The 16061-nt window shown below is 43.4% G+C and overlaps 1 protein-coding gene across 1 annotated transcript; it reads left to right on the forward strand.

Moving 5' to 3' along the window:
• The first annotated feature begins 4101 nt into the window (after positions 1 to 4101).
• Positions 4102 to 8136, forward strand: LOC125529293 (GDP-mannose 3,5-epimerase 1). The gene is made up of 7 exons (XM_048693704.1): positions 4102 to 4306; positions 5884 to 6300; positions 6721 to 6814; positions 6910 to 7039; positions 7106 to 7238; positions 7396 to 7603; positions 7771 to 8136. The coding sequence occupies exons 2-7, from the start codon at positions 5885 to 5887 to the stop codon at positions 7924 to 7926; spliced, it is 1137 nt and encodes a 378-aa protein (XP_048549661.1). The 5' UTR covers positions 4102 to 4306; position 5884; the 3' UTR covers positions 7927 to 8136.
• Positions 8137 to 16061: the final 7925 nt, after the last annotated feature.

Below are 16061 nucleotides of genomic sequence, written 5' to 3' on the forward strand. Positions count from 1 at the left end.
TGGCGCTTCGGCTGAGCACCGGCACTTACGTCTCGCTGATTGCAACTGGTCGTTTCCGGTGCCCGAAAATGTTTTGTACTGAACACTTCTCTTCTTCAAACTACAATACATGGCCTCATTTTTTATCCGCTTCTATGACCATGAATCAGTGCCTTTTTATGTATTTTGCTTTCGTTTCAGTTTCTACGCGGTTCGCTCCACAGTTCCTAAAACACTGTTTTTCAATTCAAAATTATTTCAATCCTAATTCTAAAAATAAAATTCAATATCCTTTTCGAATTTTTTTATACTTTCTTTGTCCTCTTTCATCTTTTTTCCAACATACCTCGGTTAAACTTATTATATTTTAACTCTTCTCGGCAGTGCGGTATCTTTTTTTATGAAATATTCACTTTTGTCAGAATATGCTACATCATACCACATAACGATGATATTTATTCAATCCAATCCTCGACGGTTCATGTCATAACATAAAAATAAAAATTTTAACTAAACTTATTAATAACATAACACATCTCGAATTACCGTCTCGAGTCGAGTACGAGGTCCACGATTCTCCCCCGCACCATTCACGCGTCGCGTCCCCGCTCTCTGCTCTTGTCCCCTCTTCATCCCGAATAGCGCTGTCGCCCCCTCCGGACCACCTCGGCTGCACCGTCGATGGTCCGTCCGCCCACTGCCGGTCAGCGGCCTGCAGCTCGCGCCTGCCCTGCGATTCATTGAATCCCCACCCGTCGAGTCGGTCTGCGCTTCGCGCCCTCCTCGCCCTTCCCGTGGCCGCCGTTCCCTCCTGCTGCCATCCCGCTGTGATGAGATAGCGGTAATCGTCTCAGGTTCAACATCCCTCGCCGTGAACGGCTCCGCGGCCACCGATCTCGGACCGAAGAGGAACGGCTGGCCATCGGATAGCTCGTCGTGTCGGAGACCGGCGCCGCCTGGGGTGAGAGTCTCGCTCGTGACTGGGGTAGACAAACTCACAATGGGAGCAAAATAGTCCTGACTATTGGCGAACTCTTCTAGCTCGCCGTGTTCCCACTGGTGGCGTTGTAGTCAGGCCCAACAATTCAACTTGTGAGGATAACATGTAGCCCGAACCCAAGAGGGAATGGATTTAATTTTTCCAGGACAACTATTTTTTTATATTTATTAAAAATTTGCAGCCATGTTCACTTGGGCAATACCTATACCTATTATAAGTCCTTCAAGTTCAGACAAGAAAAAAAATTAGATATCCTGAAATCTTTACTATACAATCATTTTGGTCTTCTTGAACTTCAAATGACATCATCAAAAGATAATTTATGGTTTGTATTAAACTTGACCTTTAGATATGCGGGGTCATCAGGCACTATAGATATTCTTTTTCCCCAAATTTCTAGAATATGAACTAAGAATTCAATACTCATTTGATTTTAATAGGATGCTTCGATCGAGACGTGCGTTGCACATGCAAGCTTACTAGTACAATGAGAAAGCAAAGTGTAAATCCCGGAAATTGCTTTTGGAGGCCGAGCTCCATGAAGGCCTCCAAATGCAAAATTCAAAATTCGTGAAAATTCATTTTTTTACATTTTAATTTTTTTTGAAAAAGTTATAGATATAGATGAAGGCATAATGCATAAGTGTGTAAATTTTTAGGATGAGATACATCGAAAGAATGGTTGTGCAAAAAAAAACAAATCTGGAGCTTTTTAACACATGACAGTATCCATCCTTTCGGACCATGAATTTGTATTTTTTGTACAGGTCGCATTTCAACACATTTCATCCTGAAATTTTACACACATACCCCTCACATCATTGTTTACTTGTACTCCATCCGTCCGAAAATACTTGTCATCAAAATGGATAAAAAGAGATGTATCTAGAACTAAAATACTTCTAGATACATACTCTTTTATTCATTTTGATGACAAATATTTCTGGACGGAGGGAGTACAAAATTTTCAGATTTTTTGAAACCAAATTTTTTGAATTTTGAGTTTATGAAAAAATCAGCCTTTATGGAGGCTGAGAGCTAAACACCATTCTCTGTAAATCTTTCCTATGTTCTTTTTAATAATGATGGTCACCATGGATAGTGAACCTCCAACCTGAATATTTCCATTCATCTTGCCTATGAAGTATTTCAATGCCTTACAAGATAGGCAAGTGAAGCAGAGCAGACATGTGATGGCGATAGAGATACAACAACATCTTTGAAACTGTTGCGTCGACGTGACAGCACAAAAACACCGTCAAAAGGCAATCATAGCCTAGACTGCACCGTACCACCACATGCATATCAACTTCAATACTTGACGATACCACTGGCGCAGCGTGGCAACCTATGGCAGGATGGTTAGGTGGACAGTGGTATCCCCAGCAGGGCCGGTCTTGAGATTTAGGGGCCCGGGGCGAAACTAGATTCTAGGCCCTTAACATAAACGTAAAAAACACAAGAAATATGTTGATTATTTCTAATTCCTTGGGTCCTAATCATCTATAATAAAAACGGGTACGTCGTCAAGACTAGCAGATGATTTAAATGCACACGATCACTCACTTTGTTATCATCCATGTTGATGTTAGCATATCTATTACGCGAAGTCCTCGTCTTATGGATTAACATTAGTTTAATCCTGCATAGCAACTATCAGCATGTTGCCAAACTAAAAAAATTGATAACCCTAATAATATCTCTTCTTGTAACTTGTAATCGCCTCTCTCAGAAAGTTAGGTTGACCGAGTGGGAGGCAACGGCCGCCCAGTCCTCCTCTGTCTCGAGGCAACGCCATGGGCGCACATGAGAAGAAGCGCGTGGAAGGGGGGGGGGTCCATTCTCTCTCTTCCAACCCCGTGTGTGATCTGGTTGTTAGTACTCTCATAGATTAAGGAACAAAATCATGAGATATATGTTTCCATAGCTACCTCTATTGTTTAAACGGAAATAACTACCACTAATTAATTGCACACAATAGTAATTGGCATATTATCAATCGTACCTGCGCGCGGGCTCTCAACTTTGGATCCGGCTTGCCTGCTCCCTCCCCATGCTTCCATCCGTACTCACATTTCATCCTACGGCTGTCTTTTTCTCTTTTTTCCTTTATAATCTAATCATCTCCCCCATGATTTTAAGGGGATGGGGCCGGGCTTTATTTTGTTCCAATCAAATCATGCCACGTATGCGGGAGCACAGATGGGCGCACGCCGGAGGAGCAGGCAAGTCTCGTCTCTCAACTTTATCCGAAGTAGGAAGAAAATCAGGGTAAATGAGGAAGGGATACCTATTTTGGGATAGTAGATTAAAGAATGAAATCTTTGATTAAAGGAGAAAATAACATGGAATATTACGTGATATTTTGGCATTTTGGGGGCCCCCTTGGCGCGTGGGGCCCGGGGTATATGCCCCTCTCACCCCCACCCCTCAAGGCTCGGTCTGATCCTCAGCCCATCAATGTTCAAATGCTAGTGCTTACATTTATTCTGAACTTATTTCAAGATTTCCGACGATGCACGTTCAGTGGGAGAAGATGTTCCCCTCGACTACGAGGCGTCTACAGTGACTTTGTAAAATCTCAAGATGATATGTCGGCTCAGTCTTTCGGAGATGCTCATAGGGATAGGGTGTACATGTGTGTGTTCATAGAGGTGAATATATGCACGTAAGTATTATGAGCGCTTGCGTCTATGTGGGCTAGAGATACACAGTGCCTCGGTTGGTTCGCTGTCTATGAAGTCTTTCAACACCTTACAAGATATAAGTAAATGAGCAAGAGCAGACATGTGATGGGGATACAGCAAACACCTTGGCACCGTTGCGTCGACGTGACAGCACAAAAACGCCGTCAAAGGGCAATCATAGCCTAGACCACATGCATCAACTTCAGTACTACGTACTTGACGATACCACCGGTCGCAAAGCACCGCGAAGACCGGGACGAAGCGCAGACCAAACCGTGACCCCTCGCTGCCACCGGCGCAGCCGAAGGTAACGTGCACCAAGCCACGACCCCTGGCTGCCATTGGCGCAGCCGGAGGCAACGTGCCGCCGAGCCTGACGCACGTTCCCTCCCTCCATCCTCCTCCTGTATACTATTTGTCTTGTCTCGTTCCCTCCTCGGTCTCCCTCCACCCACCTACCCATCATCATCCCCTACATAACCCGATCTAGATCGCGGGAAGTGCATCCATCCATCAATCCAGGGCCGCACACCGCCGCCTCGCCTCCTTTGTCCCCCTCCCGCCAGCCCCACGAGAAAAAGGGAGACCACGCCGCCGCCTCCTTCCCACCGCCGACGACTGCCCCGACACCTCCGGCAAGGTAAGCTCCTCATGCATCCCTCCATGATCGCCATCTGAGTCTGCTTGGGTGTATGTATGTATGAACTATGAACTGCCTCGTAGTAATTTGCATGTATGTATTGCTTGGTGCACGATTGCTGCTGCTATGGATTGGTACCGGGCATGGGCGTGTGTACAATTAGGCGCCATGAATCGCAGGAAGTTCTGTGGTTGACTTGAACAGCAGGCGGGCGGGTGCTCGCTGTTCATGTGTACTAGTATCAGTGTATCGCCATTAGCCCCAAAGATTCTGTCAAGGAGTAGTGCTTGGTTGAACCATGTGCAGCCATAGTATTCTGTTTTGACCCCGAACCCACCGTCCGATCTAGTACAGCTCTCATGTTTTTTTTTGAAAGATCGTACAGCTCTCATGTGGATCCGGCCCCTGTCACTGTCAGCATTTTCCAAACTTCTTGATCTTGCACCGTTTGCCTGAATCCATCTCTCCGTCAGGTTGCTCGTACTCGCAGGCCTTCCCGGGCTCGTTTTCTTTTTGACGTGATGGGCTGCCACAATTGATAGTGTTCTGGTCAGGCCTGTCGGCACTGTTCGTCTTCCCTCAACATATTTTCTAAGCCGAAGGTACCCGCCAACCATACAGAAGGTTTCAGGTTTAGCTTGTTCAGTTGTGAGAACCTGAGAATACCTCCAAGTCGTCCCATCTGTCTAACTATTGTGTTTTCGACTTGGTCAAAGGAGGATATCGCATTCAGTAGAGGCGACACTCCTGGCATAAAAAGAGTTATTGCGAATCAAGCTCGTGTGGACAAAAAATCAGTTTTGACCTGCCATTTCAAAATAAAAAGCTGATGCAAAACAACTGTTTTTCAAGGATAACTGATGATGAAACTGAACCAACACACTGCAGAACTTTTTTGTATAATCGTACATGGCGGTCTAGAAAGATTTGCAATGCTCGAAAAAAAAATTTGAGGCCGCATCGACAACACAGCGAGACTAGTGACCTTGACAGTTTAGGCCTCTTTTGGTTCGTAGGATATTACTGGTAAATCATGTTAATTCAGCTTATTAGTACTGTCCAGTTATATGGCCACAGCTGACTACAGGATGAGGCAATACAGTAATGTGGACAGTGCTGGTGCATCGTACACAGCATTAGTGTTGTTCGAAGCAAGTTGGATATTTTATTCCCAACGGTGTTGGCCTACAGTAGGTTTAATTAGCGGCTGTAGGCCTTCCAACCTTCAGTTGATGATCCCCCCATGCTTTACTATGCTCGCCAGACACAGATCCCTGTAAAAGCTGTCGATAGGTGTGTGTGCTGAACATAGATTTGGCTGGACCATGGCTCCACAGAACATTTCTGTTTGAAATATTTGAGACACATGACAAGGAATTAATGAGCAGCCCTCTAAGCAGTGGATGTTTACAGATGTACTCTGTTCAATCTTAGCAGTTTTTTCCCTCTTAATTCCATGATATTTTTTTGTGTCCTAGTTCGAATTAAGTGCCTATCTGAAGGGAAATTCAGTAATGCTTCATATCAATTTGACTTCTAGTGTTACTCATTTTTATTTCAAATTCTTTGAACAACAGAATGGGGAGCACCGACGAGACTGGAACTCCCTATGGCGAGTACACCTATGCTGAGCTGGAGAGGGAGCTGTACTGGCCATCTGAGAAGCTGAGAATCTCAGTCACTGGAGCTGGTGGTTTCATTGGATCCCATATTGCTCGCCGTCTGAAGAGTGAGGGGCACTACATCATTGCCTCAGACTGGAAGAAGAACGAGCATATGACCGAGGACATGTTCTGCCATGAGTTCCACCTTGCTGACCTCAGGGTCATGGACAACTGCCTTAAGGTCACCACCAATGTCGACCATGTCTTCAATCTCGCTGCTGATATGGGAGGCATGGGGTTCATTCAGTCTAACCACTCTGTTATCATGTACAACAACACCATGATCAGTTTCAACATGCTTGAGGCCGGGCGTATCAACGGCGTGAAGAGGTTTGTAACTTCATTTACCCATCTAGCTGAAGTGTGCTATGAGCTTGTCCAGAGATTACTTGAAAAGGGTTTATTTGGAATTCAGAAATTACTTGAAAAGCTTTCTCAGGCAAGAGTGATAAAACCTGGAGTAGACATTTAATGTGCATGGTGGTCTTTAGAAGCTTTGTTAAAGATGCATGCTTGCATTTGACAAATATATTCATTAGTGGCATATCCAGATCTGTTTCTTGTCGAGTTGATATTGACACTACCAAACTGAACTTAAGAAAAAAAGTAGTGCTGCTACGATATCAGAATTAACTCTGTTTTCCTTTCGAATTGTTTCAAGTACATGTCTACTTTGCAAGTACATTGCCTCAAATCCAAATAACTTACGTATCCCATATCGATTCAATTTTGTTTTTTTTGGTCCTGCAGGTTCTTCTATGCCTCGAGCGCATGCATCTATCCTGAATTCAAACAACTTGAGACAAATGTGAGCTTGAAGGAAGCTGATGCCTGGCCTGCTGAGGTGAGTTCATAGGAAATTGATGCCATTTTGTATTATACTCAGATGTGTTAAAATATCCAGATTTTAACTTCCTTTATTACTGTGCTACCATTCAGCCGCAAGATGCCTATGGCTTGGAGAAGCTCGCGACCGAGGAGCTGTGCAAGCACTACACCAAGGACTTTGACATTGAGTGCCGTATTGGCCGTTTTCACAACATTTACGGTCCCTTTGGAACATGGAAAGGTAAATCCACAAGCTCGATCATAATGTCACCCTGAGGCAAAATAATTCAATTTTGCAATTTGTTAGGCGGTCGTGAGAAGGCACCAGCTGCCTTCTGTAGAAAGGCTCAGACCTCCACCGAACAGTTCGAGATGTGGGGTGATGGTCTCCAGACTCGATCGTTCACTTTTATCGACGAGTGCGTCGAGGGTGTTCTGAGGTATATAGCTACTCGTCACATTATCCACATTATACCAGACAGAACTACATTGTTTTACCCGATAAAGGGAATATATTAATATCAAGAAGATATCAATTAAAAACTACTGCCTTGGCAGAAATGATAAATCAACATATTGACAAACTGTACTTCGTAGATTGACAAAGTCAGACTTCTGCGAGCCCGTGAACATCGGAAGCGATGAAATGGTGAGCATGAACGAGATGGCTGAGATTGTTCTCGGCTTCGAGGACAAGAAGCTGCCCATCCACCACATCCCTGGTCCAGAGGGTGTCCGTGGCCGCAACTCTGACAACACACTCATCAAGGAGAAGCTTGGCTGGGCCCCCACAATGAGGCTCAAGGTAATGCAGCATAATTGTCAAACACTGACAATTCCAACGCCACATGATAATAACACCTGAAGCTCTTTACATTAGCACAGATGCAGGCTGGTCCTGTTATGATGGCTTCAGTAAAATCCTCAGGAAGTCGAAGATAATTAATAACAATACCTATGAATTCTGTGCAGGATGGCCTAAGGTTCACCTACTTCTGGATCAAGGAGCAGATCGAGAAGGAGAGGACCGAGGGGAAGGACGTCGCCCTGTATGGATCGTCCAAGGTGGTGTCCACACAGGCGCCGGTGCAGCTCGGCTCCCTCCGCGCGGCTGACGGGAAGGAGTAAACTATGCAGATCAACGCCAGGCCTATTATGCCACTGCCCGTCGAACGGATCCTTCCATGCGAAAAACATTCAGAGAATAGCACAGCCTGCCCTACCTACCTCATGAGCGATTTTAGCAGATTCATGCGCGATTATCTTTGTGTCACCGAATTCCTGGGATACCAAACTTTTGATTGGATGAAGAATAAGATCCCCCTTTTTTACTTTGAAGCTGAGCTGTATTGTGTGCTTTGTTGTCCAGATCTGGCCATCTGGTCAAACAATTGGTCACTAGATGACTTGTTGTGCCGATGGCATCGACTATAACCAAAACTTATGTCCTTCGTGAAACCCACCGAAACCAAAGTAAGCTAACACATGAAGTGGCAGTAGGCCAGCTTAAAGTTCTTACATGTATGTATAGACCAATAGATAAACATAGTAGCTCCATTGAGTAGGTGAACAGAATTGAATAGAAGCTCTGAAGAACTCACTCGCAGAGCAAACAAGCTACTCGCGCAAGTAGCTGTAATTGCTACATAATTTGTTAGCCTATTAGCTTCCAATTAATCTGCGAGTGCATATATAATAGGCTGCAAACCAAGGCTAGCAGTCCTTATAGCAAGCAGGGCGTCATACAAAATTGGGACTGAACCAAAAATTATTCATCCCAATGCAGTTACAATCTATGAAGGGTGACGAGAAAACTTATTTTTACAAAGGAATCATAACATTAGTGAGGATTGGTCGAACTGAAATTATCGCCTCAAGCAGTGGATCATCATCACCAGATTGCAGAGTTAAGTCTGCCCAGATAATCCTATGCCCCCTGATTTTCAAGGATACACAATGGAGAGGTGTATCAGTAGCAAAGAGGAAGAGCCAAGCGGCTGATACAACGCTTTTCAGCATACAGTTCACACACCACAACTACAAGGACACAAGCAGCTCGCCTAGTCGAACCTCAAGCCACAAATAGCGACGAGGCATGGTTCAGACGGTTAAATGTAATTTTAGTTTTTGTATACCGTATAGCGTATAGTATTGTATACGGATACCTGCACCTTGTACAACTTGGCTTCCAAGCCAACTCGGCTTCCAAGCCATCTATATTAACATGCAACCGGTGTGGACTCAAGCACCGTTCCCGTCATCACGTTTGACATGGTATCAGAGCCCCTCCTCCCGTGACCTAGCTGCCGCCGCCGCCGCCGCCGCCGAAGACAAACAAAACCTCGCCGCCGTTGCTGCCTTCAAGCCGCCGCCGCCGCATCAACAACCAAACAAACAACCTCGCCGCCGCTGCTGTCTTCAAGCCGCCGCCGCCGCATCAACAACCTAGACAAACAACCTCGCCGTCGCTGCTGCCTTTAAGCTGCCGCCGCCGCATCAACAACCAAACAAACAACCTCCGATCCGATCTAACACCATGAGCTCGTCGACATCAACTTCAGCCCTGGCCGCTGCCCTCGGGAGCCCTCCAACTCAGCTTCTGACGCGAGATAACTTTCTGCTATGGCAAGCCCTCATCGTTCCGGCGTTCCGTGGCGCCAATGTTATGGGCCTTCTCGATGGCTCCGACCGTGCTCCAGCCAAGATCATCGAGTCTGATGGCTCCAATGGGACGAAGATCGAAGCTGAAAACCCTGCGTATGTGGCCTGGATTGCTCGGGACCAACAGGTGTTGCGTTTTCTTCTGAATTCGCTCTCTCCAGAGATTCTGTCGCATGTTCTAGGCATGGATACTACTGCTTCGGCGTGGACTGCCGTTAACACTATGTTCAAAACAGCATCTCGCACCAAGGCTCAACATCTGCGTGAGAAGCTCAACGACACCAAGAAACTGACAATGACTGCTAATCAGTACTACACCAAGATGAAAGGCTTCGCTTCCGAGCTTTCAGCACTTGGAAAACCGATTGGAGATGATGAGCTCCTAGGTTACCTTCTGCATGGTCTGGACAAAGGTGAATACAACTCTCTTATCACCACAGTTCATGGAAACCCTAGCACCACCATAGATGAATTTTATGAGCAGTTATGTGGATATGATATGCGCAATGGAGTTGAAGAGAATGGCTCGTTTATTTCCTCTGCAAATCTGGCTCGTTGGGGCTATGAGCGCTCACGTGGTCGCACTCCACCTCCACGTCTTTACTCACCTCCTCCTCCTCCTCTCCGTGGTCGCAGCCCTGACAGTGGTTGTTCCTACCGTGGAGGGGGTGGTGGTGATCGATACCGTGACAATGATGATGACCGTGGTTGGCGTCGTGATGAGCGCCGCAATGATGACCGTGGTTGGCGCCGTGATGACCGTAGAGATGATGACCGTGGTTGGCGTCGTGATGATCGTAGAGATGATGATCGCTGTGGAGACCGGCGTGATGATCGCCGTGATAGGCGTAATGATGGTGGTGGACGTCGCTCAGATCGTACCCTACCAAGTATGTTGACACCGATTGTCAGATTTGCAAGAAGCATGAACACCCTGCTAGTGATTGTTGGTGGCGTTATGCTGATGACAAGAAAAAGAGAGATGATGCAGAAAAGGGGGCACTTCTTGCTGCTGCCCCATATGGTGTTGACACAAATTGGTATGCTGATTCTGGAGCCACCGATCACATCATTAGTGAGCTGAACAAGCTTCTCATCGCCAACAAATATCATGGGCAAGACAAGGTCCGCACTGTTGAAGGCACAGGTATGAACATCACTCATATTGGTGATTCAATATTACGTACCCCTCATGGCTCCTTTGACCTTAAAAATATTCTTCTTGTTCCAAATGCATCTAAGAACCTTTTGTCTATTCATCGATTTACTCTTGATAATCTTGTCTTTATTGAGTTTCATCCTTTCTTCTTTTTAATCAAGGACCAGGCAACTCGAAGAACTCTGTTTAGGGGCCCTTGCTATGGTGGACTCTATCCTTTGGTGCCTATGTGTCATGAGACTTCCAAGCATGCTTTCTTCACAATAAAGCCGTCATCCTCTACTTGGCATCGGCGTTTAGGACATCCTTCTTCTTTTGTCGTTCAGCAAGTTCTTAGGAGAAATAAAATAGCTTACACCCCAGAGAGTACTCCATATGCTTGTGATTCTTGTCAGTTAGCTAAGAGTCACCAGTTGCCATATCATGTTTCCTGCTCCCTTGGAGCAAGTTTTTTCTGATGTATGGGGTCCTGCCCCACTCTCTGTGGGAAAACATACATATTATGTAAACTTTATCGATGATTTCAGTAAATTTACTTGGATATATTTGCTTAAGAAGCGTTCTGATGTCTATCAAGCCTTTCTTAATTATCAGCAATATGTTGAGCGCAAGTTTGATAGGAAAATTATTACTATGCAAACCGACTGGGGAGGCGAGTATGAAAAGTTAAATGGTTTCTTTCAAAGGGTTGGCATCACTCATCATGTTTCATGCCCTCATGCTCATCAACAAAACGGTTCTGCTGAGAGAAAACACCATCACATAGTTGAAGTTGGTCTAGCATTACTTGCCAATGCCTCCATGCCTTTAAAATATTGGGATGAAGCTTTTATAACTGCCACCTTTCTCATAAACTTGCTTCCTAGCAAAGTCCTAAATTTTGACACTCCTATTGAACGTCTCCTTCATGTCAAACCAAATTATGATGCTCTTCGAACTTTTGGTTGTGCCTGTTGGCCAAATCTTCGTCCTTACAATAAGTGAAAGCTTGCTTTTCGCTCAAAACGGTGTGTTTTTCTTGGTTATAGTCCTCTTCACAAGGGTGTCAAATGTCTTGATATTTCAACAGGAAGAATTTATATCTCACGTGATGTAGTTTTGATGAGAATGTTTTTCCTTTTGCCTCCCTTCATCCCAATGCCGGTGCCCTCCTAAAACAACAAATCTTACTTCTTCCATATTCCACTTCCTTTTCTCATGAGGGTGCACCTAATATTGATAACCATGTGTCTCCTATTGTGCCAATAACTGATGTGCAGCAGGTAGAAGAGGACCCCGAAGAAAATTTCAGTCCAAATGGTTCTCCCAATGGTTCATAAATTGCAAGTGAAAATTCAGCAGAAAATGCCGAAACAGACACTGATATTGAGGTGGATGCGCCTGATTATTCTGTTGCCAGCACTGATCTCGACGACGGCCAGCCCGAGGAGGATTCTCCCGCGCGCTCCCCTGGCCACTCACGACGCGCAGCAGACAGCTCGGGTGCCCCTCCTGAGCGGTCGCTGTCGCCGCGGTCCCCGCCTCTGCACACCCCGACGTCGCCCCGGTCTCCTGTCTCCTCTGGTCAGCTGTCGGCGCAGTTTCCTCTGCCTCTTCTGTGGCCACAACTGCTGAGGGGGGAAGTGTTTCAGAAAATGAAGATGGGAGTGAAAATTCAGAAGCGAATTCAGAAGCTGATGCATCACCTTCACCGCCACCTCCACCTTCTGAACCTGCTGCTGTTGGAGTTCGTACACGTCTTCAGAAAGGTATACGACAGCCAAAACAATATACTGACGGCACTGTTCGATGGTGCATGTTATCTTCTACAGGAGGTGAACCATGCACACTTGTGGAGGCGTTAAATGACTCAAACTGGCGTCAAGCAATGCAAGAAGAGTATGATGCATTAATTGAGAACAAGACTTGGTATCTTGTTCCTCCAAGCAGCAACAAGAATTTAATTGACTGCAAATGGGTATATCGTGTCAAGAAGAAAGCTGATGGTTCTATTGACAGGTACAAAGCAAGATTGGTTGCAAAAGGATTCAAACAGAGGTATGGAATTGATTATGAGGATACTTTCAGCCCTGTGGTTAAAATTGCTACTATTAGAATTGTTTTGGCTCTTTCTGTTTCTCGAGGATGGAGTTTACGGCAGCTAGATGTCAAGAACGCGTTTCTTCATGGTGTTCTGGAAGAGGAGGTATATATGAGACAACCTCCAGGTTTTGAAAATCCTCACGCTCTGCATCATATTTATAGACTTGACAAAGCTCTTTATGGACTGAAACAAGCACCTAGAGCTTGGTATTCTAGACTCAGTGCCAAGTTGAGTGACCTTGGTTTTATACCCTCAAAGGCTGATACTTCATTGTTTCTCTACAACAAGTCAGGCATCACAATTTATATATTGATATATGTTGATGATATTATAGTAACAAGCTCCTCTGATTATGCTATTACGGTTTTGCTTCGAGATTTAAGTGAGAACTTTGCTATCAAAGATCTAGGTGATTTGCACTACTTTCTTGGTATTGAAGTTAAGAACGTTGGAACCGGTTTGGTTCTTACACAGGAAAAGTATGCAAAGGATTTACTTGCAAAGATTGGTATGTTTGGTTGCAAAGCTGCACCTACACCATTGTCTTCTACAGAACAATTATCTCTTACTGATGGTACACCTTTGGGTCCTGATGACAGCACCAAGTATCGCAGTATTGTTGGAGGATTGCAGTATTTGACATTAACACGTCCAGATCTATCTTATTCAGTGAATAAAGTCTGTCAGTTCCTTCATGCTCCAACTACAAAACATTGGTCAGCTATGAAGCGAATTATGAGATACATACAGGATACCTTGAAAGTTGGAATCACAATTGTCAAATCTTCTTCTATATTTCTTAGTGCTTTCTCTGATGCAGACTGGGCAGGTTCTCTTGATGATAGAAGATCCACAGGTGGTTTTGCTATATTTGTTGGACCAAACTTGGTCTCTTGGAGTGCTAGGAAACAAGCTACAGTATCCAAGTCCAGTACTGAAGTTGAATACAAAGCTTTAGCAAATGCTACAACAGAGTTAATTTGGGTTGAAGCTCTCCTTGGTGAACTTGGAGTTAAATTGAAGGAAAAACCATGTCTTTGGTGTGACAATTTAGGTGCTATCTATTTGTCTGCTAATCCAGTGTTTCATGCTCGCACTAAGCATATTGAGATAGATTTTCACTTTGTGAGAGAGAGAGTTGCTGAAAATTTACTGAATATCAGATTTGTCTCAAGCAAAAATCAAGTTGCAGATGGCTTTATAAAGGCACTTCCAGTGAAGCAACTAGATGAGTTTAAGCGTAATCTAAACCTTGCAAAGGCTTAGATTAAGGGGAAGTGTTAAATGTAATTTTAGTTTTTGTATACCGTATAGCGTATAGTATTGTATACGGATACCTGCACCTTGTACAACTTGGCTTCCAAGCCAACTCGGCTTCCAAGCCATCTATATTAACATGCAATCGGTGTGGACTCAAGCACCGTTTCCGTCATCACGTTTGACACAGACACAAAATATCCGTTCAACCGAGGTGCATACCACAAATATATCAGCTCACCAGCTAACGAATACAATCTCCTCGGAGAAACGCCAAGAAAACAGTGTGCAGGCAGCAAAGCTTCCTTAGTTTTTTACAAAGGAAACAAACTTACAAATTACAGCCCAAACACAGAATAAAAGGTTTGAAAATGCATACAATTAAAAATAGCGCCTGCTGCTAATACCTAGAGTGTTTGAAATAATTGACTTGTTCTTTTTCTAAACTGAGGCAACTTAAGCAAATATAATGCTGATTAGGTTCGAGCGGAAGCAGAAGCAATATTTTCTATGTGAGTGCGCCCATTCCCCGACCTGTGCGAGGAGAACCAGCAATCACAAACCCATCTGCACACTTTAGGTCGACCCATTGCGGGCGCCCCTGCTTTTTCATTACTATTTTTCAAAAGTTCTGAATTTGTTTTTTTGTTTCCTTATTTGCAAAAAAATGTTCGTAAATTCAAAAATATTCACAAATTTTAAGAAAATGACCATGAATTCAAAAAAGAAATCAAGACTTTAAAAAATCTTTGAGAATTCAAAAAATGTTTGGCACTTTAAAAAATGTTCATGAATTTCAAAAAATTTGCTGTTCAAAAAATGTTCAAGAATTCTTAACATGTTCGCGCGTTCTAAAATTGTTCATGATTTCCAAAACATGGTCGCGAATTCAAAAATCTTCATAAAGTTCAAACAATGGTTCGTGAGTTTATTTTTTTTCACTAATTTCAAAAAAATCGGAAGTTTAAAAAATGTTCACGAATTCCAAATAATTATCAAGAATTAAAAAAATATTCACGAATTTCTGAAACACATTTGGCAGTTTTAAAAAATGTTCATGACTTTCACGAAGTTTTAAGAATGTCACGAATTTCAGGAAAAAATATCAAATTCAAAAGCGGTCACAACTTTTAAAAAATTGTTCATGAATCTCAAAATAAATTCACGGTTTTTAAAAAGTTCAAGTTCTGATTTTTAAAAAATGTTTACGTTTTTTATAATAAAATAAAAAGGAAGCAAAAACGAAAAATAAATAGTATGAGTAAATAATAGTACTACTATTAATAATAAAAAACCATAAAACGAAAGAAAACCTGGAATAATAAAAAAAGTGAAAAAGATTCAGGGAATGTGAGGAAAAACCTGGAATGGCCGTGCGAGGGGTACACTTTTGATTGCTATTCCCCGACCTACGCCCGGAATAGGATTAGCCTTTCTATATGTTGCTCGTTGTGATAGACAGTCAATCACAACGCTGCTACCTGGGCCGGTCCTTGTAGTTTTTTTTTGTTCTCCTTTTTTGTTTCTAGTTTTTGTTTCATTTCCCACTTGTAAAACTCCTGTAAATTTTGATATATCAACATTTGATAAATTCACGAATATTGTTTATATTAACAAGCATTTTCTTTCTAATTTGATGAAAAATTTAAATCCATGAACATTTTGAGATGTTCATCTTTCTTTTGTAATAACATATTTTATATCTGCCAAAACTAACAACTAGTTTTTTCAGGGATCTGTTTCTAGTGTTTTCAAAATTCATGGATATTGGCGGTGGCCGCCGATGGGTGTACAACATTGCATTGCAGTTACGTTGCCGCCTTCGGCACTAACTCACAACTCAATGTTGGCCAACTTCCACATTGTGATCATCCCCTTCTCCTTTTTGAGCAAACACTAGCTCTTTTTTTTTTGAGGGAAAGCATTGTGATCATCTTTTTCTAGTAGTATAAAAGTGATACTACATCGCACAAGAATGCTAAAATATTATCCTCTATCGCAGCTCTCATCTATGCTTCATACGTATAAAAAATTAGACACCAAGACAAAACCCTCAAATCTGATGCTTCGTTTTTACCATTTAAGAAGTTTTTGACTAAGAAC

Source organism: Triticum urartu, chromosome 1 (assembly GCF_003073215.2).
Source record: "Triticum urartu cultivar G1812 chromosome 1, Tu2.1, whole genome shotgun sequence".
Lineage (NCBI taxonomy): Eukaryota > Viridiplantae > Streptophyta > Magnoliopsida > Poales > Poaceae > Triticum > Triticum urartu.